The sequence below is a fragment of the Salminus brasiliensis genome, chromosome 16, assembly GCF_030463535.1.
Source record: "Salminus brasiliensis chromosome 16, fSalBra1.hap2, whole genome shotgun sequence".
In the NCBI taxonomy this organism is placed as follows: Eukaryota; Metazoa; Chordata; class Actinopteri; order Characiformes; family Bryconidae; genus Salminus; species Salminus brasiliensis.
This window is the reverse complement of record NC_132893.1, coordinates 32,650,297-32,677,290: the sequence shown is the minus strand read 5'-3', so window position 1 is coordinate 32,677,290 and position 26,994 is coordinate 32,650,297. Positions and strand designations below refer to the sequence as shown.

The 26,994-nt window shown below is 43.9% G+C and overlaps 1 protein-coding gene across 1 annotated transcript in view; it reads left to right on the top strand.

Moving 5' to 3' along the window:
* Positions 1 to 23,472, top strand: part of ppp2r2ab (protein phosphatase 2, regulatory subunit B, alpha b) — a 32,966-nt gene extending 9,494 nt beyond the window's left edge. Inside the window, exons 3-10 of the mRNA XM_072658864.1 lie at positions 7,958 to 8,055; positions 9,308 to 9,473; positions 12,578 to 12,690; positions 14,857 to 15,034; positions 15,700 to 15,864; positions 17,856 to 18,025; positions 19,160 to 19,251; positions 22,409 to 23,472. Of these exons, the coding sequence (XP_072514965.1) occupies positions 7,958 to 8,055; positions 9,308 to 9,473; positions 12,578 to 12,690; positions 14,857 to 15,034; positions 15,700 to 15,864; positions 17,856 to 18,025; positions 19,160 to 19,251; positions 22,409 to 22,688 (1,262 nt within the window). The 3' untranslated portion in view covers positions 22,689 to 23,472. The remainder of the gene's footprint in view (positions 1 to 7,957; positions 8,056 to 9,307; positions 9,474 to 12,577; positions 12,691 to 14,856; positions 15,035 to 15,699; positions 15,865 to 17,855; positions 18,026 to 19,159; positions 19,252 to 22,408) is intronic.
* The last annotated feature ends 3,522 nt before the right edge of the window (positions 23,473 to 26,994 follow it).

The following is a 26,994-nucleotide window of genomic DNA, read 5'->3' as shown; positions in this document are numbered from 1 at the left end:
ACGTATTTATACATCTGGACCTTTGATCTCCAGTTGTATTCCCTCCATCCATCCCTCAGTATTGACCACATGAACACACACAACTGAAGAAATGCCTTAAAACATCATTTATGAAATATCATGTGATAGAAAATCAATTTTCTTGAGAAGAAAAAGCAGTTTTGCGACGTTCCTTGTACCTTGGATGTCTGGACAGCTAGAGACTTCGGAGTGTACTGTGGAAGTCTCGGGAGGCCTGGCCATGGGGCATCTCAAAGAGCATCTTGGATTTTGAGCTCCGAACCACTTTCCTAGTAGTAAATCCGACTTGTAGAGCCGTTCAAGATTAAATTTCCTACTTGAAACTCGAAAAGTCCGACATCCGAGTCCAATTGGACTGCAGCATGAGCACACCCCACATTTATTACTACTGTAAAAGTGTAGAATTAGCATCAGCTGATTAGACCATCAGAACATGGTTGGAGAGGATTATTCTGGAGGAGTCTGGAGTCTTATTTAAACCTCAGGTGTTTAGTCTGGTCTGCTCTTGATTGATGGTTGAAGTGAGGGGTGAAGATGATGATCACCATCATGGTCAGATCCAGAGAGCTCTCTGAGGCCTTCAGAGAGAAGGATGGAGGTACAGAGGGTTAAAAAGATCTCAGAACAGCTAGAAATCAGCCGCTGTTCCACCGTCCACTAAATCATTTACATGGTCAGGTCAGAACGTCCTACACTCCTAAAAAATAAAATAATAAATTGGTAATAATAAAGTGGTAGGAATGGTTTTTTGAGTGATGCTATAGAAGAACCACCTTAGGTTCCATAAAAAACGTATGTTTGATGTGTGTGAGAAGAACCTTTAAAAGACCTCCCAAAAAACCTTGAATTATGAATTTCTTCTGCAAAAATGGTTCTTTACGGAACCAAACGTGGTTCTTCTATGGCATTGCTCAAATAACCTTCTGTAACATCTTTATTTTTATTTATTTATTTATTTTAATAAGAGTGTAGCAAGTTCAGCCCAACAGCAGACCCCAAGATGAGTCTCCAGCCATCCTAAAATGTCATCATGGTAGCTATGGTGTTCAAACTCGAGATTCCTCTGTCCAGAGCGGATTGTGTTCAGAAGTTCTGGTCTTTGGTTCGCTTTAGTTTTGCCCTGATGTGTTTATTTCTGTCAGCCAGGGTTTCCTCCTTGCAGTCTTTTCACATGACTATATTAGGGCTTCCTGTATATGCATGCATACTGCTTCGGCAGGGTAGGAAATCATTTTGGAGGTCAGGGTTTTGCTCACATTTTTCAGAAATGGGAGTCCTTTGTGTACTTTTTGTTAAAAAAAAAAATAATAAATAAATAAAATAAAATTCACACTGGCGGGTCAAGATCCCCGACCTCTGTTCTCTTACTAGAAAACGTCTGCTCTTATCAGATGTTGTCGGTTGCCTCACTTTTTCTCAACCCAAATGTCAGCCAGTCAATGACTGTACACCACAGTCCTTATAGGCAAGTCTGTTCATCTGGCAGCCGTCTTTACAACCCTGCCGGGCAGTTACTTCCAGTCACACGAGACCAGGTTTCTTTTTCTGTGAATGGGCAAAGAATCCACTGATGGTCAGATTAGCAATTTTAGATCAAAGGTGAAAACAAAAAACACATTTTAGTGGGATATTTTAGTGTTCTAGTGAGGCGATTGGCTCTTTTTGTTAAAGGGGCGGGACTTTATTCATAAACGGAAGTCATGTTGAACTCTGAGAACTCTTTATTTCTATATTTCAGCATTATAAGGGTGTTTTCACACAAGCGCTTTGTATTTGTGGACCCGGGAGCGATTGCTCTGAAAGTTCGGGAAGTTGGGTCAAGTGCTGTTTACAAACCAGGGAGGGGTCCCGAGAACCTCGAGAAACTCTGCAGCTGTCCGCTCCCTCCCCGTGCCGCATGATTGGTTAGTTTTGTTACATGACCATTCTTTCTGTCTGGATAAGAATTTGCGTGGTTGCTTCCTGTGCTCAGTGATGGTGATGCTAAATTGTTGATTAGCGCTTTCCTCTTTTCTGGTCAATGGTGAATCAGTCAATCAGTCGTCTCCAGTACATCCAAACCTCAGCAGCCAGGGTTCTTACTTACCTCCTGGAGCTCGGCTCACGTTACTCCTTTTTGCCATGGCTACTGTAGGATTAAGTACGAATTTCTACTTCTAACCTTTAAGGCTCTTTGTGATTGTATTTCTTTCTCATTCTCTTAGACCTTCTGACTCTGGATTCTTAGATATTCTACTATGGGCGGCAGATCTTTCAGCGTCGCCGCCCCCAAACTTTAGCGCTCCCTTCCTCATACGTTTTTATAACGGTTGTTTTTTTGTAAAGCGTACTTGGGTTTGTGAAAGGCTCTATATAAGTTCAACATAATAATAATAATAATAATAATATTCATACTGCTTCAACAGATCACCTGCATGGCCCCCCAAAAAAACCCTTCTATAGGAACGGATCCTCGTTTGCAGGTGCAGATGTTCCTGCATGGTGAAATGCTGTGCTGCTCTTCACTGCTTGAGTGTTTGTTTCCAAGGAAAATAAGGAAAAGCAATTAATGGATGATCCTAGACCCAACCACTGCAGGGAATGTTTAAAAATGTGCAATCGGTCCACAGCTCTAGCGGCAGCAAGCCCGCGACAATGAGCCCAACCTTCAAACGAGCCCAGAATCGGACTTGGGTGCGGCCTCGTCTTCGGGACAAGTGTGAAAACGCCTTTAAATGCAAGGGTGCTTTAGAGGATTCTTTGGGCGATGCCATTGAAGAACTAGAAGAACTGCTTTTGCTTCCATTAAAGAGGCTTGTTCATATCAGGTACGTGTGAGTGGGAAGAACCTTGACATTGGAAAATAACATTTACATCAAATGAAGGTTCCTCAGACCTTTTAACAGGGTTCTTTATGGAGCTGTTGGCCAACTGGACACCCTTTTTATGGGCCATCGCCCCTTACAAGAGTGAGATGCACTTTTTTTCTTTCTTTTCTTTCTTTTTCTTCACCCTCGGATCTTCTAGACCCCCGGTCACCCACCCCCCTGTCCAATCACAGTGTATTTGCAGCATTTAAGTCTGCCTATTATTCCTGATTTGAAAAGGGGGCGGTCTTATCCATTTATGAACTTCTAGCCTGATGCAATGTCCTGTCCAACCCCCCCTCACTCCCCTCCCGAAGTCTTACACACTCCATCTCTTTCACCCTTCCTCCCACTCTTTCAGTCACTCACTCTCTCATACGCATACACACTCGCCAGGGAGGCCCCAGGGAGCTCAGGCCTACACAAAAGCCCTCTCTGCTGCAGTCTTTCTGCCGTATTGTTCTTCTGCTCCACTGGACGGCTAGGGGTTAAAGCTGTGTGTGAGTCACTCTCCATCTCTCGTCATGTCCAGTACTGAGAATTTGGGCTGCAAGGCTGCTTTCTTAGATGTGCTGTGCAGAGGTTCATGGCTCCTGTAAAAATCAGATTTTAAAGCTTCTTATCTGCTCAGTAAAACACTGATATTAGAATAAACACTAATAAAAGTGGTGGTTCTCCATCACTGTGTTCATCATTAGAACATCTCAAGTTCTCCTCTCTCATGGAGTCTAGTATTATTTAGAGTTCTCCTCAGATCAACACCTGGTTTGGTGGTAAATCAGGGCTTAATGATGGTAAATCAGGTGAGCTGCTGCTGCTGCTGCTGCTGCTGCTGGTGGAGTTGAGCACATCCTCCACGCTGTGCTGGCTGGACTGGGGGGCGTCCAGGAGAAACCTGGAGGAACCGAGCTTTGTTCTTCAGACTAGCTCACCGACAAGATCTCACTACTTTCTTTCTTCAGAATGAGAAGCTCTTGTTTCTCCTTTCTACTGGATTAATGTTCAGCTGCATCTGATCTGATGAGATCTGGAGCTTCTCCAGTTAAACCTCTGTACAGTACTCTCACTATGTCTTGTAGTGTACAGCAGGACAGGAGTCAGATGTGAGGTTAGACTGTTGGTCTGTTCCTCGAAATTTGTTCATTCACATTAAAGTTGTTGCAGTACCAGAGTTTCTACTTTGATACCATGTTGAAGGTGGTGTCCTCGATACACTCGGTCATCTCATTATGGAGGTCATTGTGCATTCCTAATTAAAGAATGTAAACGTGGACGTTCAGACAGACAGATTTTTTTTGTTGTTTTATTTTATTTAATGTTTTTTTATTTATATAATATAATAATACAATACAGAGTTAGGGATGCACCGATCCTACCTTTTCTGTTCCGATACCAATACCGATACATAAACTGCGTATCAGCCGATACCACTGTTGAATTAATAAACCAGATAGATAAACCAGTAGACTTAAGGCAGCAGGATAAACCCTTCTCACTTCTCCTCATATGGAAGACCATATCCTGTCCTGCGTTACGGCCGCATGTCTGCAGGTTACTGTTATCCTGAGTTATGAAGTCTAACATACCGTCGATGCGGGAATCTGGTTCAGTGAATGGATCGGCCAAATTTTCCGATATCCGATCCTAGTATCGGATCCGTGCGTCCCTAGACAGTGTTTTAGGGCTGGGGCCATATTTTATTACTGTGATTAAATTTAGTTATCATGCTACACAATATACTTTTTTTTAAGCATATTGAGGATATTGCCAGTGCTTAAAGAACACTGACCAACTAAGTTTTTAAGGATCTGTCACTACAGCCAGCCTTTTGTCTGCAATCTAATATGTTTACCGTATAATTAAGGCTGGGCAATATGACTTATTTATATATAAATATAAAATAATATCGTGATTAATATTGTTATTGTGGTACAAAAAAGGCATGAACACCTCACTGTACAAGAGTGTGTAAATAGTTTTTAGGAATCTGCCGCTACTGATGCATTTAATCTGTAATTGCTGTTAATATCGTTTATATTGTGATGCAGTGTGTATACCAGATTGCCCAGCCCTACAGATCACCCACTCCTTCTGTCTATTCTATTTTGCATTGTTTAACTTTTAGGCAGTAGTCAAAGCATTACACGGTTATATCTAAATATCATGACCACCTACTTAATAGTGGGAGTACCCACCTTTGGCTTGGATGCCCCTAGCGAGATGTTGTAGCATGGACTGTATTGGGTAATGGAAGGTGTTCACTATAGAGGTTAACTGGGACACAGTGGCAGGTTGATTGTATCGTACCACTCTGTGCCCGAGTCTTCGTTGTCTTGGGGCAAGACTGTTGGGAGGCGATCAGTGTTACTACGACTGCTCTAGAACATCCCATGACGTTATCGTGTCCTTTGCCCATGACTACTGTTTTGCACCCCGCTACAACTGACTGCTGTGCTCGCTTATTAGCAAACCTGCTCACATGGTCATAATATTCTGATATGACTATGACCGCGTGTGAAGGCTGGTGGCGGCTCGCTGGTGCTTCGCAACAGCATGACAGTGGTTCCACACGGGCCATAGATCCGTCCTGGGTCCGGCGAGGGGTGCAGAGCAATGTGCGGATGCACCACTGTGGACGTCTTAAAATTCAGGATAGATCAGGGTCTTCTTGTAAAACCTTTGCTTATGCTTTAATTTTTTTAGTTTGTTCTTATACTAGAGCGAATCACTGCCAGATTACATCATGCCAGAGCAGCCACGGTTCAACTGTGGTCCGAGGCTTTTGACTTTGTTGAGATTTAAGCTGTGTGGTGTAAAATTTTATTATTTATTTATATACTTATATACTATATATATATATATATATATATATATATATATATATATATATATATATATATATATATATATATATATACTATATATATATATATATATATATATATATTATATATATATATATATATTTTTTTTTTTTTTTTTTTTTTTTTTCTGTCTCATTGTGGTGTCAATGTGTCAATGGTGTATCAAAAAAAAAAAAAAAAAACACCTTCCCTCACCTAATACAGTCCATGCCACACCGTCTTGCTAGTGTCAAGTCAAGTGGGTTTTATTGTCATTTCAACTACATACAGAGTACACAGTGAAACGAAACAACGTTCCTCCAGGACCATGGTGCAACACAGACAGTGCATACAGAACACAAGTGCAACACAGTACAAGTACAGTACAGACAACACAACACAGTACAGACAGAGAATAATAAATAATTGCCGGTAGTGTGCAAATTATGCAGTGTGTAATAAATATTGAGTCCAGTGAGGTAGTAAAGTTATTAGTGCAAATGCTTGTGGGGGGAAAAAAGCTTCCCATTTTGAGAGAGTGAGAGAGTGAGAGAGAGAGCCGGACATCAGTTCAGAAATTGAGTTGGGTTGAGAAGTCTGATGGCTTGGGGGAAGAAGCTGTTGCAGAGTCTGGTCGTGTTGGACCGGATGCTGCGGTACCTTCTTCCTGATGGCAGGAGGGAGAACAGACTGTGTGAAGGGTGGGTGGAGTCATCCACAATGCTGGTTGCTTTGCGGATGCAGCGGGTGGTGTAAATGTCCATGACTGAGGGGAGAGAGACTCCGATGATCCTCTCAGTGGTCCTCACAATGCGTTGGAAGGACTTGCGGTCAGAGGCTGTGCAGGTCCCAAACCAGGCAGTGATGCAGCTGCTTAGGATGCTCTCTATGGTTCCCCTATAGAAGAGGGTGAGGATGGGTGGAGGGAGACGGGCCTTTCTCAGCTTCCGGAGGAAGTAGAGACGCTGCTGGGCTTTCTTGGCTGTAGAGCTGGTGTTCAGGGACCAGGTGAGGTTCTCCGCTAGGTGGACACCAAGGAACTTGGTGCTCTTAACGATCTCCACAGAGGAGCCGTTGATGTTGAGCGGAGAGTGGTGGTGTCTTGTTTTCCTGAAGTCAACAACCATTTCCTTGGTCTTCTCTACATTCCAGTGAAGGTTGTTGACTGTACACCAGTCTGTCAGCTGCTGCACCTCCTCTCTGTATGCTGACTCGTCGCCTTTGCTGATGAGACCCAGCACAGTTGTATCATCGGCGAACTTTATGATGCTGTTAGAACTGTGTTTCACAACACAGTCATGAGTCAGCAGGGTGAACAACAGAGGACTCAGTATACTGCCCTGAGGTGCCCCAGTGTTCATTGTGATGGTGCTGGAGCTGCTGTCCCCGAACCGGACTAACTGGGGCCTTCCTGTCAGGAAGTCCAGGATCCAGTTGCAGAGGGGGGTGTTGAGGCCCAGCAGGCTTAACTTCCTGTTGAGGTTCTGTGGGATGATGGTGTTGAATGCTGAACTGAAGTCTATGAACAGCATTCTGACGTAGGTGTCCTTCTTGTCCTCTTAGTCAAGGGTAATTGTTCCCACTACTGGGTAGAAGGACGTAATCTGATATGACCAACTTTGATATGAAATGGCAGCTTTAGAAGAGAAGGAAAACCATCCTGTGTCAGTGTTAGGATTTCATTACAAGTCATTTTGGAGCATTTCTATTGGTCCATTCATCCGTTGGGACTCTGGGTGAAAAATAACAACTGCCAAAAATAGAAAACAGACATACAAGTTTTTTGCATGGTCACTATATATATATATTATAGCTATATATTAGTGAATAAACCTCTTCCCCTGTTGAAGATATTAAAGAATGACGGCACAACGCCAGACTAGCTATGCTATTAAGTATGTAAGGGTGGAAGTATCCTGCGCAGTAGTGCATTGTCATGTTGTAATAAGAATATATACAATAAATATAATAATATAGATATAATAACAATAATATATCGTTCACTGCATCACGTAACCCACGCTGGCATGAGGCTGGTCCACCTCCTCCTGTTGCTGTATCTGTTTGACAGAATCCTCCAAATAAAGCGAACACCTCCACCTACCTGTGTGTGTGTGTGTGTGTGTGTGTGTGTGTGTGTGTGTGTGTGTGTGTGTCTTGCCCGGAGTCCAGGATTTCTTATAATGCATCAAGTGTCCTCTCTTTGTCTTTGGTTTCACTGAGGTGTTTGTCTGTGTCTCTCAACAGCTGACATCATCTCCACTGTGGAGTTCAACCACTCAGGGGAACTGCTGGCCACAGGAGACAAAGGAGGTCGGGTCGTCATCTTCCAGCAAGACACTGAGGTACTTCCTCTGCTCAGATGGTGCTGAAACGTGTTAATTCAGTCCTTCCTCACTGATCCACTCTGATACTCCTTGGTTTAGGTTCTGAATTTTTAGGATTTAGGATAAGAAATCATGATGATATGATGATTAAATCTCAGCGTTACTTTAGTATGCAGTTTAAATGTACCCTATGGTGCATGGCTAGCATGAGTAGACTAGCACCGGAGAACGCGCACACTGCACGAGGACCACAGGGCTGTTTTCATGTCCGCCTGGTTTCAAGTAAAATTGGCGCTGCCGTCTGCTAACACGCCATTACCAGATTAGAGGAGAGCTTCTGAGAGACCGTGAGGAGAGCTGCCTTCAGCCACACCGTACATCTACAGAGCGATACTAACAACTCTCTCTCTCTGTGGCTGTGTATCTATCTATCGACCTATCAGTCTATCTGTCTGTCTGTCTATCTCTGCTCACATCAGTCTTTCCCCACCATCACCCCCATACACACACACGACATACGTACAGCCGGTCCAGACCTTCTGACCATGCTGCAGCGATGTTGAAAAATCAGCTCTTTCTGGAGAACAGCTGCACTTAAACACTTCTATTCTTTCTAATTCAGATTCATAAACCTTCAAAAGCTGTTCTTTAATGACCAAGATGTCTGATCTGTCTTTTTAGGTATTAAATGTGTGTATTTATAGTAAATAAGCCGCTGTTTAACCTTTTCAGTTACACTAACTGTTTTCACTAACAAGTTCAGTTTTTTGCACAATTTTTATTATATTTTATTTTATTATATTTTATTATTATATTAAAACTTTATTATATGCATGATACAATAATATTTATATTTTTAAACACAAAAATAAGCTGCAAACCTATAAAAGTCCCAGGCATGAAGAAAAAAATACTGTAATTATACAATGAAACTGTCCGGGTATGTCGTTCCACCCAGTCCTAATTCTTTCTAAAATACCATAAATAAGCAAATACACTATGTAACTTTGGTGGAGCTTCATGTAGTATTACTTCTAGTAGTATGCTTCTCTACCTTCAGATGCTGCTTCTGGAGCTCTCAGCTTGTAAAAATGTAAAATGCACATGTACAGCTGTGTATTTACTGCAGTTGAGTCAAAGTAAATAACACTTCCCGACTGTAGGGGGCGCCCAGGAGCAAGAAATACCCATTCTAACATGACTACTTGTAGGCCCATGTACCCGAGCATGTTATTTATCCATGTCTTTTTGCCTTTTTCGCTCCCCACAGAACAAGAGTCAGCCACAGTGCCGCAGCGAGTACAATGTTTACAGCACGTTTCAGAGCCACGAGCCCGAATTCGACTACCTGAAAAGCTTGGAGATCGAGGAGAAGATCAACAAAATCCGCTGGCTGCCACAGAAGAACGCCGCGCAGTTTTTGTTGTCCACAAACGGTTTGTGCAGCCACACTACACTGATCCTGATCCGCTAAAGATTCAGAGCTGAAACCTGCAGATAAGCTCTAATATTGACTGGATGTTTTATACAAGGGAAAGACTGCAGCCAGAGTAGGAGAGATCTTGCTAGCGAAGGCTCCTCTTCGGTGCTCTTCAGCTGAGATACGTTTGAGACTGTCTGAGCAGGCTGGCACAGTTACCCTCCTACATTTTAGAGTCTTATTAAATGTAGGTTTTATTACATTTCATAACAAACCCTCCTACTGCAGAATCCCATCAATTAGGGCTGTCCCGATCATGTTTTTGCCATCCGCTCATCCGAGTCTTTTAATGCTGACAGTCAGCCGAGACCGATCTGATCTTTGTGTTTGTATAAATCATACAGCCCCACAATTTAGGGGAGCTGTGCTAATCCACAACAGTAAACAGCAGTAAAACCACTAGTTTAGGACCAGTTTCTAAAATCAGACTAATTCCTAATCTGATCTACTTTGATTAGAACTTTTTAAACGACTGTATTTTTAATCTCTATAGTGTTTAATATCCTACAGTCCAGTCTGACTGACCCACCTGACCGTTCAGCTCCCAGCTCCTTTGCAGCTCTGCAGTCTGATCACTTGGTGTGTGTGCCTTAGCCTTAGCATGAGCATTAGCCTCCTCCACGCTCCTGTCTTTGGTTCTAAACCAGCTCTGAACGGCTCATTCAGAGCTGGTTTAGAACCAAAGACAGGAGCGTGGTTCTCTCGCTGGTAGAACTGAGCATTTCCACCATAGTTTGGGTTCTAACCAGGTGTAATTCCAGAGTAAAGACGGGATGGGAGGAACATTAGAACTTCCCAAATGGAGAAAATGGAATAAGATGTTGTTGCACAGTTGCACATCTCTTCACTGTAGCTTCCAGTAGATGCTGCCCAGGTCATCAGATTCAGAACCTTGACTCTGGCCTATGAAGCCAAGACTGGACCAGCCAGCCTCTCCATACTTGATGGCGATGGTCAAAAGCCTGATCTGCACCAAGAGCCCTTCCAGCTTCAAGTACGGCTCGGCCCGACCCGCCATCCTTTAAGATCCACGGAAGACGAGCGTCCAGACTTTTTACTGTCCTGCACTGAAGTGGTGGAGCAAACTTCCCCTGGGTGTCCGAACAGTAGAGTCCAACACTCGCTGTCTTCAAACCCAGACTGAAGACCCTCCTCTTCTGAGAGTACTTGGGCGAATAGCAGAGGGGTCTCCTTACTGACTTGTGTTTAGTAGAGTTTAAAATTAGAGGATCTTTGAATTATTAATCTATTTAAACTAGCTGAGGTTTTTCTTGGGTAAATAGTGAAGCCCTTTTGTAAGTCGCTCTGGAGAAGAGCGTCTGCTAAATGCTTTGGGAGCCGCCTGCTGTTGCTGCGGACACATTTTCAACGAGACTCTGAACTCACGCTAAGCTAAAGTTTTCCTTTGCCTCAAGCTTTCTGTTCCACCTTAAATAATGCAGCAGTGAGGTTCTGCTGTTGAATTGTACACACTGTAACTGGAGCACTATTTAAGGTGGAATGTAGAGTTTCAGCTTTTGTTTTGGCTGCTAACTGGTAACTTAAGTTTTTACTGTTGAAACCCCCCACTTACTGGACAAACTGGGAATCCAGGGCTCCAAGACACGTTTAGTCCACCAAAATGAAGGACTGAGTCTGATCGAACCTGGTCGCAGACATGAGTTATGGCTTCATATCTATAGAACAGAAGGGATTGGAGCCACGGCGTCCGTGTTTCTACAGTCATTGGTCTGAACTCAGAGCTATATGACTGTTCAGATGTCGGTTCTCGTTTCGCTCCCTCACTGACGCACTCGCGCTCATTCATGTTCAGCAGGCTGGTGCTTCACGTTAATGACACTGTGTGTCCTTGTTATAGCCGAGCCTGTGTGGCTATAATAAGCTTACCTGTTTATCAGCAGGATGCTTAATACTGATTATATCGGTTTTATCTGAAATCAGCACACCCCCACTCTAAGAGCCTCTGCATTCAGCTTGTGTTTGCCGCTTTGGTGAAGTGAGCAATGGCTAATCATTGGAGGAGTAAATGCACCTGAGATTGCCTCCAGTTGAGACAACCCAGTTGCAGCAAATCCTCCAAATCAGAGTGGTGATTTTTTTTTTTTTCTTGATTTTTTTTTTTTTTTTTGCCTGTGACTCACCAGAGCTGTCTGCTCTCTATCTAAAAATATGATCCCTGATGTGTTATACAACCACTGAGTATTTATGAAGGCATTTTGGAGCTCTGGATTGCAGCTCATCCAGCTCTAACCTTTTCTTTTACAGCCAGGAGGCTCCATTTATATACAAGAACCCGTTTCAGCGAGGAGGGGTAGTGTGTGTGTGTGTGTGTGATCAAACCAGCAAAAAATAAAATCATGATCCCCTTATCCACTCTCTGTGCACTGCGTTTTGGAACTCCCTGGCTTTTATTTTTGGTTTGGCCTCAATCCAGCCATTTGCTTATCTACGCCTTCCTTTTTTCCTTTTATGTTTGTGGACAACCTTTCCATTGCATGCATTCAGCTACTTGCAACCATTGACACAGATTTGCAAAACATGCGCGCACACAGCTTGTCTAGTCCCTGTAGAGAAGTACTGCCAATAGAATATAGGACTCTCTGAAGCAGATAAGCACAAACCTATAGGCATCATGCTGCCTAATGCCAGGCGTGGGCTAGTAGAGGGGTGTAAAGCCCCCCAGCATTGAGCTGCTGTGGAGCAGTGGAAGAAATGTGTCCTCTGGAATGATGGTGGTGCTTCATCCAGTACTTTTGAATTGGGGGCAGTTTGGGATGATGATGATGATGAGGTGGGGTGGTAATCACTATCCAACATCCTGACCTCACTAAGGCTCTTGTCGCTGAATGCAATCAAATTCCACAATGTTCCTCTAAAATCTAGTAGAAAGCCTTCTTCTCTGGGCAGTAGAGACAGTTACTCCAACAAAAGCAGGATATGCTCTTTTTAATACCATTAATTTAAGAAGAAACAATAAATGAGCAGGTGTCCCAATACTTTTGTCCATAACTTGTTGTAAGGCTTGCATGTCCTTTACCGCGCTGTTTTTCTGATCGACAGATAAAACTATAAAATTATGGAAGATAAGTGAACGTGATAAAAGACCAGAGGGCTACAATCTTAAAGAGGAAGATGGTCGCTGCAGGGACTCGACCACCATCACGACTCTACGGGTATGTACTCTCACACTTCTACACCCTTGGGGCAGCGGAAGCTCAGTGGTTAGAGCGCTGGGTTATTCTTCGCAGGGTTGTGGGTTCAAAACTGGCATCTTCCACCGCCTGCATCTTGCTAGGTTCTTGAGCAGTGCCTTTAACCCTCTCTGGTCCAGGTAGAGTGGCTGACCCTGCTCTCTGTCCCTGACTTTCTAAGCTGGGAAAAATCTCATTGATCAGCCAGAACATTAGTACCACCTAAAATTAAGTGGGTCTGCTTGTGCCACCGCAAGAGATCTGACCATTCGAGGCCGCAAGACCTCTGAAAGCAACAAGGTGTTGGCGGCAGATCCTTTAAGTCCTGTTAATTGTGAGGTGGGGCCTCCATAGATCATGTCGAAGAGCTTTAGGTGCCCTAAAGACCCCACAGGATCTGCCTTACAATTGGGAGATGCTCTGACCCCGTCGTCTAGCCATCTAGCAGTGTCTCCGATTCTTATGCTTGTTCATTTTTACTAACCGACTCTTTACTTGCTGCCTGATATCCACTCCTTGGCAGGAGCCCCTGTAGATAGACATGATGACTGTTTTTCATCTGTTACCTGTCAGTAGTACTAATGTTATGGCTGATCCATATGCTTAACCATATATGCGCGGTCAGCATGCTGATATTGGCTTATCTTAACGAATCAACCACGGGTCAAACTCTGCTGTGGATGGCCTGGGGATAAGAACCAGTGATCTACTGAACTGTGTATTGGTGTGGCACAACAGATAACACCACTACCTGCCAGTGAACTACCACACCATGTGGGAGACTGGGGTTCGATTCCCGGTCTGGGTCACTATACTGCGCTACACCAATAAGAGTCCTTAGGCAAGACTCCTAACACTATGTTGGCCCTCCTCTGTAATATGAGTAACCTTGTCAGGCGCTCTGGATAAGAGCATCAGCTAAATGCTGTAAATGTACTGAACCCCCAGGCCTGCTTTTCTAACCTTTTAGGCCTCATTTAGTTTAGTTTGTCTGCAATTAAAGAAGTAAAGTAAGTAAAATAAATAAATAATAATATAAATAAATATAAAATTTAAAAATAATAAATAAATGAAATATCTGGATCCTCATCTAACTGAACTGACAGCTGACTAACATGCTGTACAGCGTAGCCACGCAAGCGTCAGTCAGAGTTTTATGAATTACTGCATGTTTTATGCTTAAGCATCTGCAGCGTTTACAGTTGACGCACTCCAGAGAGCCGCTACGCCTACCACTTAACCTCTGCTGGTCTGATGGAGCGATATATGAATCTCAGCTTCTCTGTGAACTGGAAAGTGTCTGAGAGATGACTCTTCCACTGAATTACAGCCGCTCTAACAGAATTTCCCTGTCTGGGTTTGAGCATGGTTAATCTCTCTTGGATAACGGGACTGTCTTGTCAGGTCCCATGAATATTCATAAGAAGGGTTGCCAGATATAATGTTTTCAGGCATCCGTGAAGGTGGGTATGTAGCAGATGTGTATTTTTGGATTTGGGGAGGGGGAGGGGGAGGGGGGTACTCTAGTTGGTCACTGGCAGTTGGGTGATGGGTGTAAAGTGCTCCGGTGCAGAGCTAAAGAACCGTATGCAACCTATATAGGGGCTCTAAACTTGTTAGTGTACCATTTAAATGAAATCAGGGGTCAGCATTAACCATTGTAAGAAGTACTGCCAATAGAATAGGACACTCTGGGGCAGATAAACATGAACCTATTAGCTCCATGCCTAAGGCAGGCATGGGCTAGAGGGGTATAAAGCCCCCCAGCGTTGAGCTGTGGAGCAGTGGAAGAACTATGTTCTCTGGAATGATTGTGATTGGGCTCCATCCAGTACGTTTGGGATGAGTTTGGGGTGTCCAACATCCTCCATCCTTGACGCTTAACACGATCAAATCCTCACAGCAGTGCTCCTCCAAAATCTAGTAGAAAGCCTTCTTCCCTGGACAGTAGAGACAGTCAAACTCAGACATTTCAGAATAAACAATCATTAAGGTGTCCCAATACTTTTGTCAATTGTTGCTAGTGTAGATAGAAGTCTAGATAATCTAGTAGAAGCCTTTCCTAGACAGTGGAGACGGTTGCTCACCTCTTGCCATTCCTGAGCCCCACCCTGTCCTGAATGTCTGTACCCTCTGGCTGTCCTGCAGGTGCCAGTCTTCAGACCCATGGACCTCATGGTGGAGGCCAGCCCTCGCCGAGTTTTTGCCAACGCTCACACTTACCACATCAACTCCATCTCAGTCAACAGCGACAATGAGACGTACCTGTCTGCTGACGACCTGCGCATCAACCTTTGGCACTTGGAAATCACAGACCGCAGCTTCAGTATCCTGCAGATGGCATGAGTGCATGGGGAGGGGGGAGGGGGGGAGATATATGACAGGGTCTGTAGTAGACTGAGAATATACGAGTTTGAATATATGATTATAGGAGGCCTGATCTGGGAGCAGGTTCCTCTCCAGGATCCGGATAAGAACTTTAATCAGGCCTGAAATGTCCAGCCGACTGAAGTCTCTTAGATTTTAGCCAGTTTCAGCAAATGGACTGGTTTCCACTTGTAAGTTTAAGCTGAAATTCTGAGCTGAAGGGTGCAGAACTGAGTCATGTAGTTAAAATGCAAATCTTTGAGTCATGCAGTGATGATGGTAATTTCTAGGGAAATTCGCTGCAGTTTCAGAGACGACGTTACGTAAGTGAACTATTTCCAGAGTTATGTTATCAGTCAATTTCTTATCCATATTCTGTAGGCATTGTCTCAGAATAGCTGTTATCTGAAAGTTGGTATAATCTCTGTCTGTCTATATGTATCTGTCTCTCTTTCTCTCCATCTATCTATCTGCCTGTCTGTCTATCTCTCTAGTAAAATCCGATCTCTTCCGGTCAGACTTAGTAGATCCAGGTAATCCGGGATATGAAAGGCGGGTCAGCGCAAGGTGTAAACAGCCTTATGAGGGACAAGGGTGTATGTGTGTTCCTTAACCCAGTGCTAGACATCGTGGACATTAAGCCAGCCAACATGGAGGAGCTGACGGAGGTGATCACAGCAGCTGAGTTCCACCCACATCAGTGCAACACCTTCGTCTACAGCAGCAGCAAGGGCACCATCCGCATGTGTGACATGCGCGCCTCCGCACTTTGCGACAAGCACTCCAAGTGTGAGCATCGCTACGCTCAGTGGCACCGTAGTCTTACTCAGTCTTACTCAGTAGAGGGTGTACTGATCTGAGGGCTGTCTGTAGCTGCTTATATTGATGAAGGGGAAAGATGGGGACAGTTTTTGAAAGGTGGAAATTGGATGTAGAGCCAGTTGGTTCAGCGTTATGGTAACATTGCGCTATTAAATAATTATTACAGCATTTTTAGACATAATATTTATTTCTGTATGGTAACGAATGTAGTAAAATGATGCAAATGCAGGTATTTTAGAGCAGCAGTCCAGCCTTATCTAAATATTCTGCTCTGATTTTGATTAATACGCCAAATATCAATTTCTCTGCATAATGTATTTAATTTGTTCTATTTATATTCAATTGAGAATTACATATTTAAAAAAAAAAAAGAAGTGAAGTATAGTTATTAATGAATAACAAAATAAGAATTATAAATCTGTTGTCAAAAGATAAGATGCTCAAACTCCATCTCAGTCAACAGCGGCAATGAGACGCAGTGATCTGTCTGCTGACGACCTGTGCATCAACCTTTGGCACTAGGTAATCGCAGGCTGCAGCGTCAGTGTGTGGAGTAAAGGGTGGAGGGGGGGGGGGGCTATAGGACTGGGCCTGTAGAAGACTGAGAATCTATGTAGGAGATCTGATCTGGCAACAGATGCTTCTGTTCCTCACAAGAGGTCTGATATGTCCAGCCAAACTCCTCCTGTATGGTCTGAGATACTAGAGTCTCTGCCGTGCTGTCCGATCCCGAATTTGGCCAGTTTCAGCAAATGGACTGGTTTCCACTTGTACGTTGAAGCTGGAATCCTAAGCTGAAGGGCGCAGAACGGAGTCAAGTATTTTTGATTAATACGTCAAGTCAATTTATCTGTTCAGTCAGTCATCTGTTCTTTTATATTGAAATAAGACTCAAACACAGAGATTCTTTATTTGCTTTTCTTTCTAAATAACAAATTAGTGGTTATGAATCTGATGCTCACTCAAACTGAAACCGTTGTGACAATCACAACAATGTAAAATTATTTTAGCTTGGGGTGCACACATATGTGTGTGTATATGGTCTTTTTTTTTATTGACCAATACCATATACACGCATATATATGTGCACCCCAAGCTAAAAATTTTTTACATTGTTGTACATTTCTGACGTCAGTCAGGGTTTCCACACATTCTAGAGAATCTGGAGAACTATTGGGGGCATTTAGTGACTTTTGGAAGTCTTTTTGGAAGCAGTTTTCATGCTACAGCAGCGCAGGCTCTGTACGTTTGGTCAAGTGTAAAAGCTGTTGTCCAGTTGGTGGTCTGGGATTCACTTCTAGCAGACTCTGGCGTGGACGGGGTTGCGTGATTGGTTCCTTTTGTCATGCGTCTCCTTCGACTTATCGGCTGCATGCCTAAAAAAAATGTCTCCTATGAGAACGGCTCTTTGAAATGCTGTGACTCCAGAAAGTGCTGTTCTGCGCTGCTTGAGTGTTTATAGCCAAGGACTATGATGAAAATCAATTAAGATGAATCTAGGTTCGACTGAAAAGCGATCGCTTCACGCTTCGTAGGAAATTCGTTCTGTGTGAAACCAAACCAGCGATCATGAGCCCCTTCCCAAAAGGGACCCGGTCCTGGGTGTAAACAGTATCTTGGAAAGTATCCTGCAAAATGCTTTCTTAAGGAGTTTAGTTAAATTTACTCTAAGTGCAGTCCACATGACTGAAGGACCTGTTTACACAGGAGTGAAATATAGACAGTAAGAGGGCGTGAAGTTACCCCGATATTTCAGTATTACAGTCATTTATAATCCGTTCTATCATGGAGCACATCTCCACGCTCAGTGCTCTTCTACAACCCCACTCTTACCTGCTGGAGATCTGCACTCAGATGATGATGATGATGAACCCTGCTGGGCTTTTACCTGGTTGAATCGAGGCTGGTTTATCTGGGGTCTTCAAATTCTCATACTGTGTGTCTGCTTTCTTCTCCAGTATTCGAGGAACCAGAAGACCCCAGCAATCGCTCTTTCTTTTCAGAAATCATCTCTTCCATCTCAGACGTGAAGTTCAGCCACAGCGGGCGTTACATGATGACCCGAGACTACCTGTCCGTCAAGATCTGGGACCTTAACATGGAAAACCGCCCGGTGGAGACGTACCAGGTGGGTGTGTTGAGGAAAAGTTCGTTCTAATAGAAACGGGAAATTCCGGCAGTCCTCCACTTCTGTTTGAATTGTGAAAAAGTTCATAAGATCTGAAATGTGATGCTGCTGAACTGCTGCAGATGTGCTCTTATCCAGAGCGACCTACGTTTGGGTCATTTTATGCAGGTAGGGGAATGTAGAGTTGGGAGACTTGAACAAGAACTCTTATTGGTGTAGTTTTGTGTGGTGTGCCTGACAGGATGGGGAGTCGAACCCTAGTCTGCCACAAGGAAGGCTACTGTGTGGCCGGATAATGGGCAGTCATTAACTCTGAGACTTTGGGACTATATCTAATCCAGCAGATCTGATATGCTTGAGATTCCTACTGGCAAAAATCCCAGTTTCAATTAATTATCTGGTGATCGTCCTTTCACCTTTACTTCAGCTCAAAAACTGTTCATCTTTGCTGGCCTGATAGCAGCTAATAGGACTATCATACATAATCAGTTGAACCCAAATACACAGTAATGGCTGTTATTCTATCATGACATTGCTTCAAGCAGACTACTGCAGTGCTAAATGAAGCAAAATCGTCTACAGTTCCAGCATGAGATCTGAGATCTGATCAAGCCCATTAGGTGAACGCCTAGAAAACTCACCCTAAACCTAATTTCTTATGATTTGTTGGTACTGACTTATTTATTTGTGTACCAGCACGATTTGAACCACTGGGGGGCACTACTTAGCAAGACAAGACGAGACTAGACAACCATATTCAGCATTAGTGTCGGACAGAGATGGAATTTGGCTTCACGCACCAGTGAAACGCACACAGTGAGCCCAGAGCCGGAAGCCCGGATATCGAACCCACAACCCTGTCATCACTAGCATGGAGCTCTAACCGCTGAGCCACCGCTGAGCCACCACTGCCCCATAGCTATAGTCCGTACAAGAGCATGGTAGGTTGGTCTGATCCAGTTTGAGAAGCACTTGATCATAATTAGAGTCGTCTGCAGTTAACAAGCAGACATGGTTACCAATGATCACCATTAGCAAGCCACTCCCACATCACATGACTATAATTAAAGTTATGTTAATATGCTGAATTTTACCAATGAAAGTTTACCAATTATTGACCCTCTATGTCCACAGGTCCACGAATACCTCAGGAGTAAGCTGTGCTCGCTTTATGAGAACGACTGCATCTTCGACAAGTTCGAGTGCTGCTGGAACGGGAATGACAGGTGAGGAGGAGCTCTCGGCCATGTGGACCTGCTGGAGTGGTGGGTGGGTGGATAGAAATGTGAATCTGCCGCTGAACCAACCCTGTCTCTATTCTCAGAGTCTAATTTAGGTTATCTTGTTTGCTATCTTGCTTCATCGTTAACTTTTGGTGAAACCTGGCCTTAGAACTGAAAATATGTATCATTCAAATTGATCATGTAATTGGAGCTCTGTAGAATCAAGATTTGTAACAGTGTAAAAAAAACTATTTTGATCTCAGACATATATAAATAATAATCAGTCTGAAATGTGGTGTTGCAGCTCTTCTGAGGAGAGGAGAATACCCCAGATACATTTATTTTTGAGCAGATACAAGAAAACCAGTTATAAATCAGAAACAGTACTGAGAAACCAGTGTGAATAGCTCTACTGATTAAATTGGGATTTATGGAAATGAGCAATCTGGCTATTCTCTCTCTCAGCACCTGTTTTAACAGGAGGTTCAGGCTGCAGAGCAAAGCAGCGCAGGGCAACAGTTTGCTGATTTCCCTGCTAGTGTTGGGCAGTATGCACTTTCTTTTATCACAAAAAATAAGGGGGGGTGTTGCATAATTATAAAACAGGTAAGTTGTTAAATTAGCTTGACCCTAAAAACTGCAGGAATCCAGCCCCTTTAGGACCAGAATTGCCCACCCATGCAGTATACTGTGGCTGCGCTTGCACACACACTCAACACACGAGTGGCGTTCACCTACATATACAATAAAAAATAAAATAATAATGTTTAGCCTCTGCTGTTTGTGCTCCTTAAATAGTTGGCAGTATTGGTTCTGTTGCTGTTTCTATTGATTTAAACCAGTAAGGAGCAGTAAGCTAAAATTGCAGTGAGCAGTGCTGCTGTAGTGTCCAGAGTTTAATACACCCAATCCTCAGCTTTAGCACATAAAGCACATAAGCAGAGACCAGGTGCTGAACTGGACATCTGATTCAGATCACATTTCTTCGTGTCTCTGAGCAGCTTTACAGAAATCGGTTAATAAGGACGACACTCCTGGTATCGGTCAAGCAGTAAACGACCTCCGAGGACGTCACCTCAATATCTGCAGGTCTGTCGGCCAGTTGAAGCTTTAACCCTGCTTTAACCCCAGCTGATGATGAAATAGACAGGATCTTGTTCCTCTTAGTTTCAGGTGCAGCAGAACTGACTTTGTAACCACTAGGGGGCGCACTGCAGCGGTTTAGAACAGCAGAAGTCTAATTTATCAAGTTTATCGGCAATAAAATGGCACTTATTGGACGAATCGCTTGTTTTACCCAAATGCTACAAGGAGAACGTCTGTAAATGTTTGGAGATGATAAATCTGAGGTTTACTGCTGTACTGTAATCAGCTCTGCTGAGGACAGCAGGAGCTTGCTGATCCTCGGTCCTGGGCATAGCGCTTATCTAGAGAAGCCCCGCTTATCACTGGTCAGCAGGGATGGTGCGGGCCGTAGCCAGGGTCAGTGTAACACTAAGCTAGTACTGCTATCACACTGTTCCAGTCAGTCTTGCTGGAGGTAACTCACTTCTCCTGTGTGAATGTGGCCTACATGTCCTCCATGTTGTTAGAAGCCACCAGTAGCTGAGAGTGTAAGGATGGCTGTGCACCCCTGATCAGGTTACGTTTCAGGGGGGACTGAAAAAAATGAAAATACAGACAAACTATTTATATTACATGGAAATGTAATTGATTATATAATTGCATGTACATTCGAATAGTGTCACCGTTCATACCGCATCCTTTTATTACAATTAACCAGACCTGTATAAAGTACTAGAGAGCCAGACCTGAGTAAAAGTACAGGTGCTTTATCAGAAAAGTGACTTAAGTAGAAGTACTAAAGTATTCAGCAGTTTCTGTACTTAAGTACTGCAGGTAGTTTAGTATTCTAAACAGTACTGCTTAAGTACTGAAAGTAAAAGTACAGTACTGTGTTCTGTAGTTCTTACTTATTAAATCAGTCAAAAGTTTGGGTATCAGTGTTTCTATTAGTTCAGATGCTCAGACTTAAGCACTGTCTCAGTTCCTCTGGCTGTAGTAGAAGACAGAGTTCATGAACTTCACGAGTCTTCAGTTCACTCTCTAAACTAACTCGCCCAAAAGAGAGAGAGAGCTGAGCAGACCTGACTCAACCCGCCACATACAAGAGCTTCATCTGTAAAACCAGTGAGGAGAGCAGCTCAAACCCCTGAGCTTCACTCTCTGTAAACTCAACTACAGCTGAAAGATCTCAGGCCGTTCCGACACATACGAGTATTTGCAGGAGGTGAAGATGGAGGAGGTTCTTCTGGTGGTTCTTCTTCTTCTTCCATCTGGACATAAACTAACAGAGCTCTAGCGGTAGTGTCCTCACTGCAGCAGCGGAGTGAGAGAGAGGAAGAACGTCAGCATGCTCGCTTACGGCTCGCCTGTTCTAATCAATGTTGAGGCGGCTTCATTGAACCCGGTGACGGCGCCATCTAGCACTCTGGAGGTGATAATGTGGGTCTGAAATGATTCGTATTGTTTTTATAATTGTAGCGAGTCACGATGCAGCACATAAACAAACAGTGTAACGGAGTAAAAGTATTAAACTCATCCAGAATCTGCAGTGAAGTAAAAGTGGAAGTAGGAGAAAAAATAATCCAGTAGATACAGATACAGTATTTGAGTACTTAAGTACAGTAGTGAAGTAGTTCTATATCTCTGCAATTAACCCAGAAATCTCTTAAATAAATAAGTGTGGTGGCTTTCTATAGTTTGAATGTGCTGTTCATGGCTGGTATACACCAGCAGTGTGTTCTCTGAAATGATGGTGGTGCTCCATTCAGTACTTTTGGGATGAGATGACATCACTAACGCTCTTGTTGCTGAATGCAATCAAATCCTCACAGCAATGCGCCGCCTTCTTCCCTGGACAGTAGCAACAGTTACTCCAACAAAAAAAGGATTAACTCTTTTTATAATACCCTTTGATTTCTTAAGAAGATTAAAGCAGGTGTCCCAATACTTTTTGTGCATTTTCCCTATAATTTAGGTGAACGTGTGGGAAAGCAGAAGTTACTTGTTTGCTCAGCTTCATACCCCCATATCGTCATCATCATAATCATTAACTCTCCCTCTCTCTCTCTCTCTCTCTCTCTCTCTGCTGGGCCAGCGTGGTGATGACGGGCTCCTACAACAACTTCTTCCGCATGCTGGACCGCACGCAGCGGAGGGACGTGACCCTGGAGGCGTCTCGGGAGAGCAGCAAACCGCGGCAGGTCCTGAAGCCCCGGCGGGTGTGCGCCGGCGGCAAGCGCAAGAAAGACGAGATCAGCGTGGACAGCCTGGACTTCAACAAGAAGATCCTGCACACCGCCTGGCACCCGCAGGAGAACATCATCGCCGTGGCAACCACCAACAACCTCTACATCTTCCAGGAGAAAGTGAACTAGCGCGCTCGGCCGTCGCGGAGCTAGATAGATAAACCTCCGAACCTCTGTCTGTGTGTGGGGGAGGGCGGGGCTGGGGATAAAGAAGATGAAGATGATGATGATGATATGATGAACTAGCGACAAAAAAATAAATAAATAAATTGTTTCCGTGGCAACCACCATCACCACCACTACTACCACCACCACCACCAAAACCAACGACACCGACACCACCATCACCACTAACACCAACACCATCATGTATCGACGGGCACCTCCTGCTCCAGGACAGGGTGAATCGGCGGGCGGCAACCGAAACCAAGCCGGTTCAGACTGGTCTGGAGAACGGGCAGCCGGGTTCCCGGGGCTCGCGCCTTCCTCCGGTGATGTGCCATCTGCTGTCTGTGCCCATAACCCTCTCCTCCTCCCCCCACCCCGCCCCCCTCAAACCTTACCCGTAAGTCCCGGCGGCAGGGCGGAGTGGGCAGCAGGTTCCAGTATCTGTCAGTCAGACGTCAGTCAGACATCAGCCATAGGTTCATGTTTTCTGTTTTTGTATTCTTCTTCTTCTTCTTTTGGTTTGTTCAAGGTGTCTGTGTATAAAAACAGCAATTTGAACTCGTATGGATGTCCCTGTATTCTTTAAGCCTCGGCTTATTTCGTGCCATTGTATGTTTCTTCTTCTTTTCTTTCTTTTTTTTATTCAGTGAAACTGCCAAGATGTCTAGGTTGTTTTAATTCTGTTTAAAGAATGTTTTTCTTTCTTTTTCTTTATTCTGCTCAATAAATTCTCTCCAATACGGTCCTTAAACACACCATCTGTTCAGCTAGACACGTTTTGTTTTCTACCTTTCCTTCCTAAAGTGAACGAAGGGCCTCACCGTCCTTTTATGAAACACACACATGCATACATGCCCTTAAAACACACTCAGTGCCCCGAAGACCATCATTATAGATCTTCTCAGTGCGGCAGACAGGCCCATGGCAGAAGTGTTGTAGTCATGTGTGATTTGTTTGCTACAGTCCGTCTACAGTAGTGTGTCTATATACACACACACACACACATGCGTATACCCCATAGACTGCTAATTGGCCTGAGCGAGAACTGAGCGTTGCCCTTACTGTATTTTTCTTTTGTTCTCTATCTCTCTGTCTCTCTTTCTCTTTCTGTCTTTCTCTCTCTCTCTCGCTCTCTCTCTCTTGTTGCAAGTTGAGAAAGATTATAGAGATTATGATAATGACAAATGGTATTTATAAACTGAACAAACAATAACCCTCAGAGTTGCGTCTCTTTCTTTCCGCAGACTGAGCTTAAAGTTGCAGTGCCAGAGGGCTGAGCTTACATCTGGAGGCACCATGCTTATAATGATTGCTGCGCCCCCTAGCATTAAGCTGTGGAGCAGTGGAGGGACTGTCCTATGGAATGATGGATGGTGCTCCATTCAATACTAAGTTGATGATGAGGTGTGGTGGTGATCATCCAACATTCTGACTTCACTAACTCTCTTGTTGCACAAGTACAATCAAATCTTCACAGAAATCTAATAGAAAGCCTTCTTCTTCCCTGGACGGTAAAGCCAATTACTCCAACAAAAGCTTAATGCCCTTGATTACAGAAGAAACCATGAATGAGTAGGTGTCTCAATACTTTTGTCCATATAGTGCACTAGACACCACTAGACCTCTAGACTTGAACAAAGGGGGGGAGCTCTCCACTCGTGCAGTATTGCCTATATCACTGGCAGCCGCACAACCCTAAAGCTTGAAAGATCCGCCCCCATGCTTCACAGTTGGCAGGGTGGTGTTCTCGGGAAATGCAGTTCCTTTTTGTACGGCTCCAATCGTACAGTTTGACGTATAAGGTCCTTGAGGAACTTGGTGGAAGCTGTGGCGAGACCTCTTCAGGTGCTTTAAGGAACGGAAAAAGGTTCCTCAAACCACCTTAAAGAGGTTCCCCCACAGAATCTTCGCAGAGATCCGAGTCCAGGCCTCTTTTGAGTAGTCCAAGGGCAACAGTGGCAAGAAAAAACTTCATCGGCTCAAGAGGAAGAAACCTTGAGAGGAACCCGTCCTCCTCTGCGGTGGGGAGGGGGTTGTTTACCAGCAGGACAAGATCCAACGGGTAGGCTAGGGCAGCCAACTGCAAATGGACTCGTGTCAGTGGCAAATAGTCAGCAGGGGGCAGCACAGTGCATCAGGGACAAAAAAGGATGGCGAAACTTAAGAAGTGTTTAGGAGTTTGAGTAATTCGATGGACGGCCTGTAAAGGACGTAGAACCTGTAAGTCAAGTCAAGTCAGATTTATTAGTTACAGATTTATTTACCACTGTTGTCGTCACAAAGCAGCTTTACATAATTAGTAATTAATAAAAGACAGAGACAAAAGAAATAAGAAATAATGTAAGACATGAAGGATCAAAGACCCCCAGTGAGCAGCCAAAGACCACAGTGGCAAGAAGAAACTCCCTCAGAGCTGGAGGAAGAAACCTTGGGAGGAACCAAGACTCACAAGGGGGACCCGACCCGTCCTCCTCTGATCAGAACTATTTAAAGATTATTGATAAAAATGACCAAACCATCTAAACTGTTGAACTGCTCTGATCATAATCATAATAAACTAATCATGGTGTAGATACTTAATAGTGGTGATGATAATAGTGGCAAATAGTAAAGAGTCCAAAGCAGAAAGTATACGATCCTTGAGGAACTTTTGGAGGTTTTTTTTTTTGCTTTGAAACGTTTCAAGAAAATGTTTTTAGAAGAAAAAGATCCACAAGTTCCTCAAGGATCTTGTACTTTTAACATTCTTCCTTTCCTGATTGTGGCCGAAGATCTAATTTGAGGTCATCAATCCACAGCACTTGTTTCCAGAACTTACGTAGCTGTTTTGTAGCATATTTAAATTCAAGGTTCTTCTTACCTTTACATGGAGATTGTCCACATATGGACTCGTGCCAGCAGCAAACAGTCAGCAGGGGGCAGCTCAGTGCATGGGGGTCAGAACAGCGTTAGTATGGAAACATGCTAAATCAGCAAGGTACGAAACAAAAAGCTTGAGTAAAAAGGTGGATAAACACTGAGAGTCTGTCTGAGTCCCAAACACCAACAGGAAGTTTATTCCAGAGTTGGGGAGCCTTACAGAAGAAAGCTCTGTCCCCAGCGTTGATTCTTCAAAAGCGAGGATCAGACAGAAGGCCAGTGTCCTGCAACATCATGTATCATAATACAGCCCATGCTTTTTATTATAGTTGTGGCCTAATGGTTAGAGAGGTGGGCCTGAGATCAGAAGGTCATTGGGTCAAATCCTACCAGCAGGTAAGAATTGGGGGTGGGGGGGGGTCGAGTGGGAAGACTATCTCCTCCCTCTATCCAAAGCTGAAGTGGATTGCACTGCTCCCCGGGCGCTAGAGTTGGCTGCCCACCACTCTGGGGGTGTGCCTTTCTCAATGCCCCTAGTGCACTAGTGTGTGTGTTCACTACCTTGGTTGGGTCAAACGCAGAGGTCACATTTGCACCTTTACCTTTATTTTAAATAGGCAAGGCTCACCTGGGCTAATTTGGTCTGCCAGGATATAAACAGCTAACTTTAGCCTCTACCATCAGAGAGAAGGTCACAGCTTGTGGAGCCTAAATCCAAACCCAGGCTGCCATGTAGTTTTTCATTGGTTTTCCTTTTCTTTTGCCTGCCACGGAGTTAAAGGGCAAGAGCAGGCTGCTGCTCGAATGCACTAGACTGAGTATGAGTGCAGAATGTCAATGAGGGGAGTGTTTGAGAAGGCCTGCTTAATGCTATGCAGCTTATTCACCCAGTAGATTGATTGCAGCTGCTGAAACACTCACTCAGCGGTGGACAAATCTAAACTCCTGCAGGACACCTTAACATAGGCCCATATTTAAGATATAAATATATATCCTAAATATAAAAAAATATATTATAAATGAAAGCAAAGATACATTTCTTAAGTATTTTAACTTATTTGATGTATAAAGTGGTATAATGTGGTTTCACAGGGCTATTTACCACCCTGTTACTTTGCATTGGTTGGTGTGGCGCAACAGATAACACATGGTGCCAGTGAGCTACTGCACCATGTGGGAGACTGGGGTTCGATTCCCAGTCTGGGTGACTGTGCAGCGCTACACCAATAAGAGTCCTTGGGCCAGACTCCTAACACTACATTGGCCCTCCTCTGTAATACGAGTGTCAGATAAATGTCATAAATGTAAATCCATCAGGATGAAACACTGTGTGCATTCTGATTACCCCAGTATTGAATCCACTTTAGTTTGCTAGTTACTTTAGAAAGCAGAGGAGTGGTCAATCTGC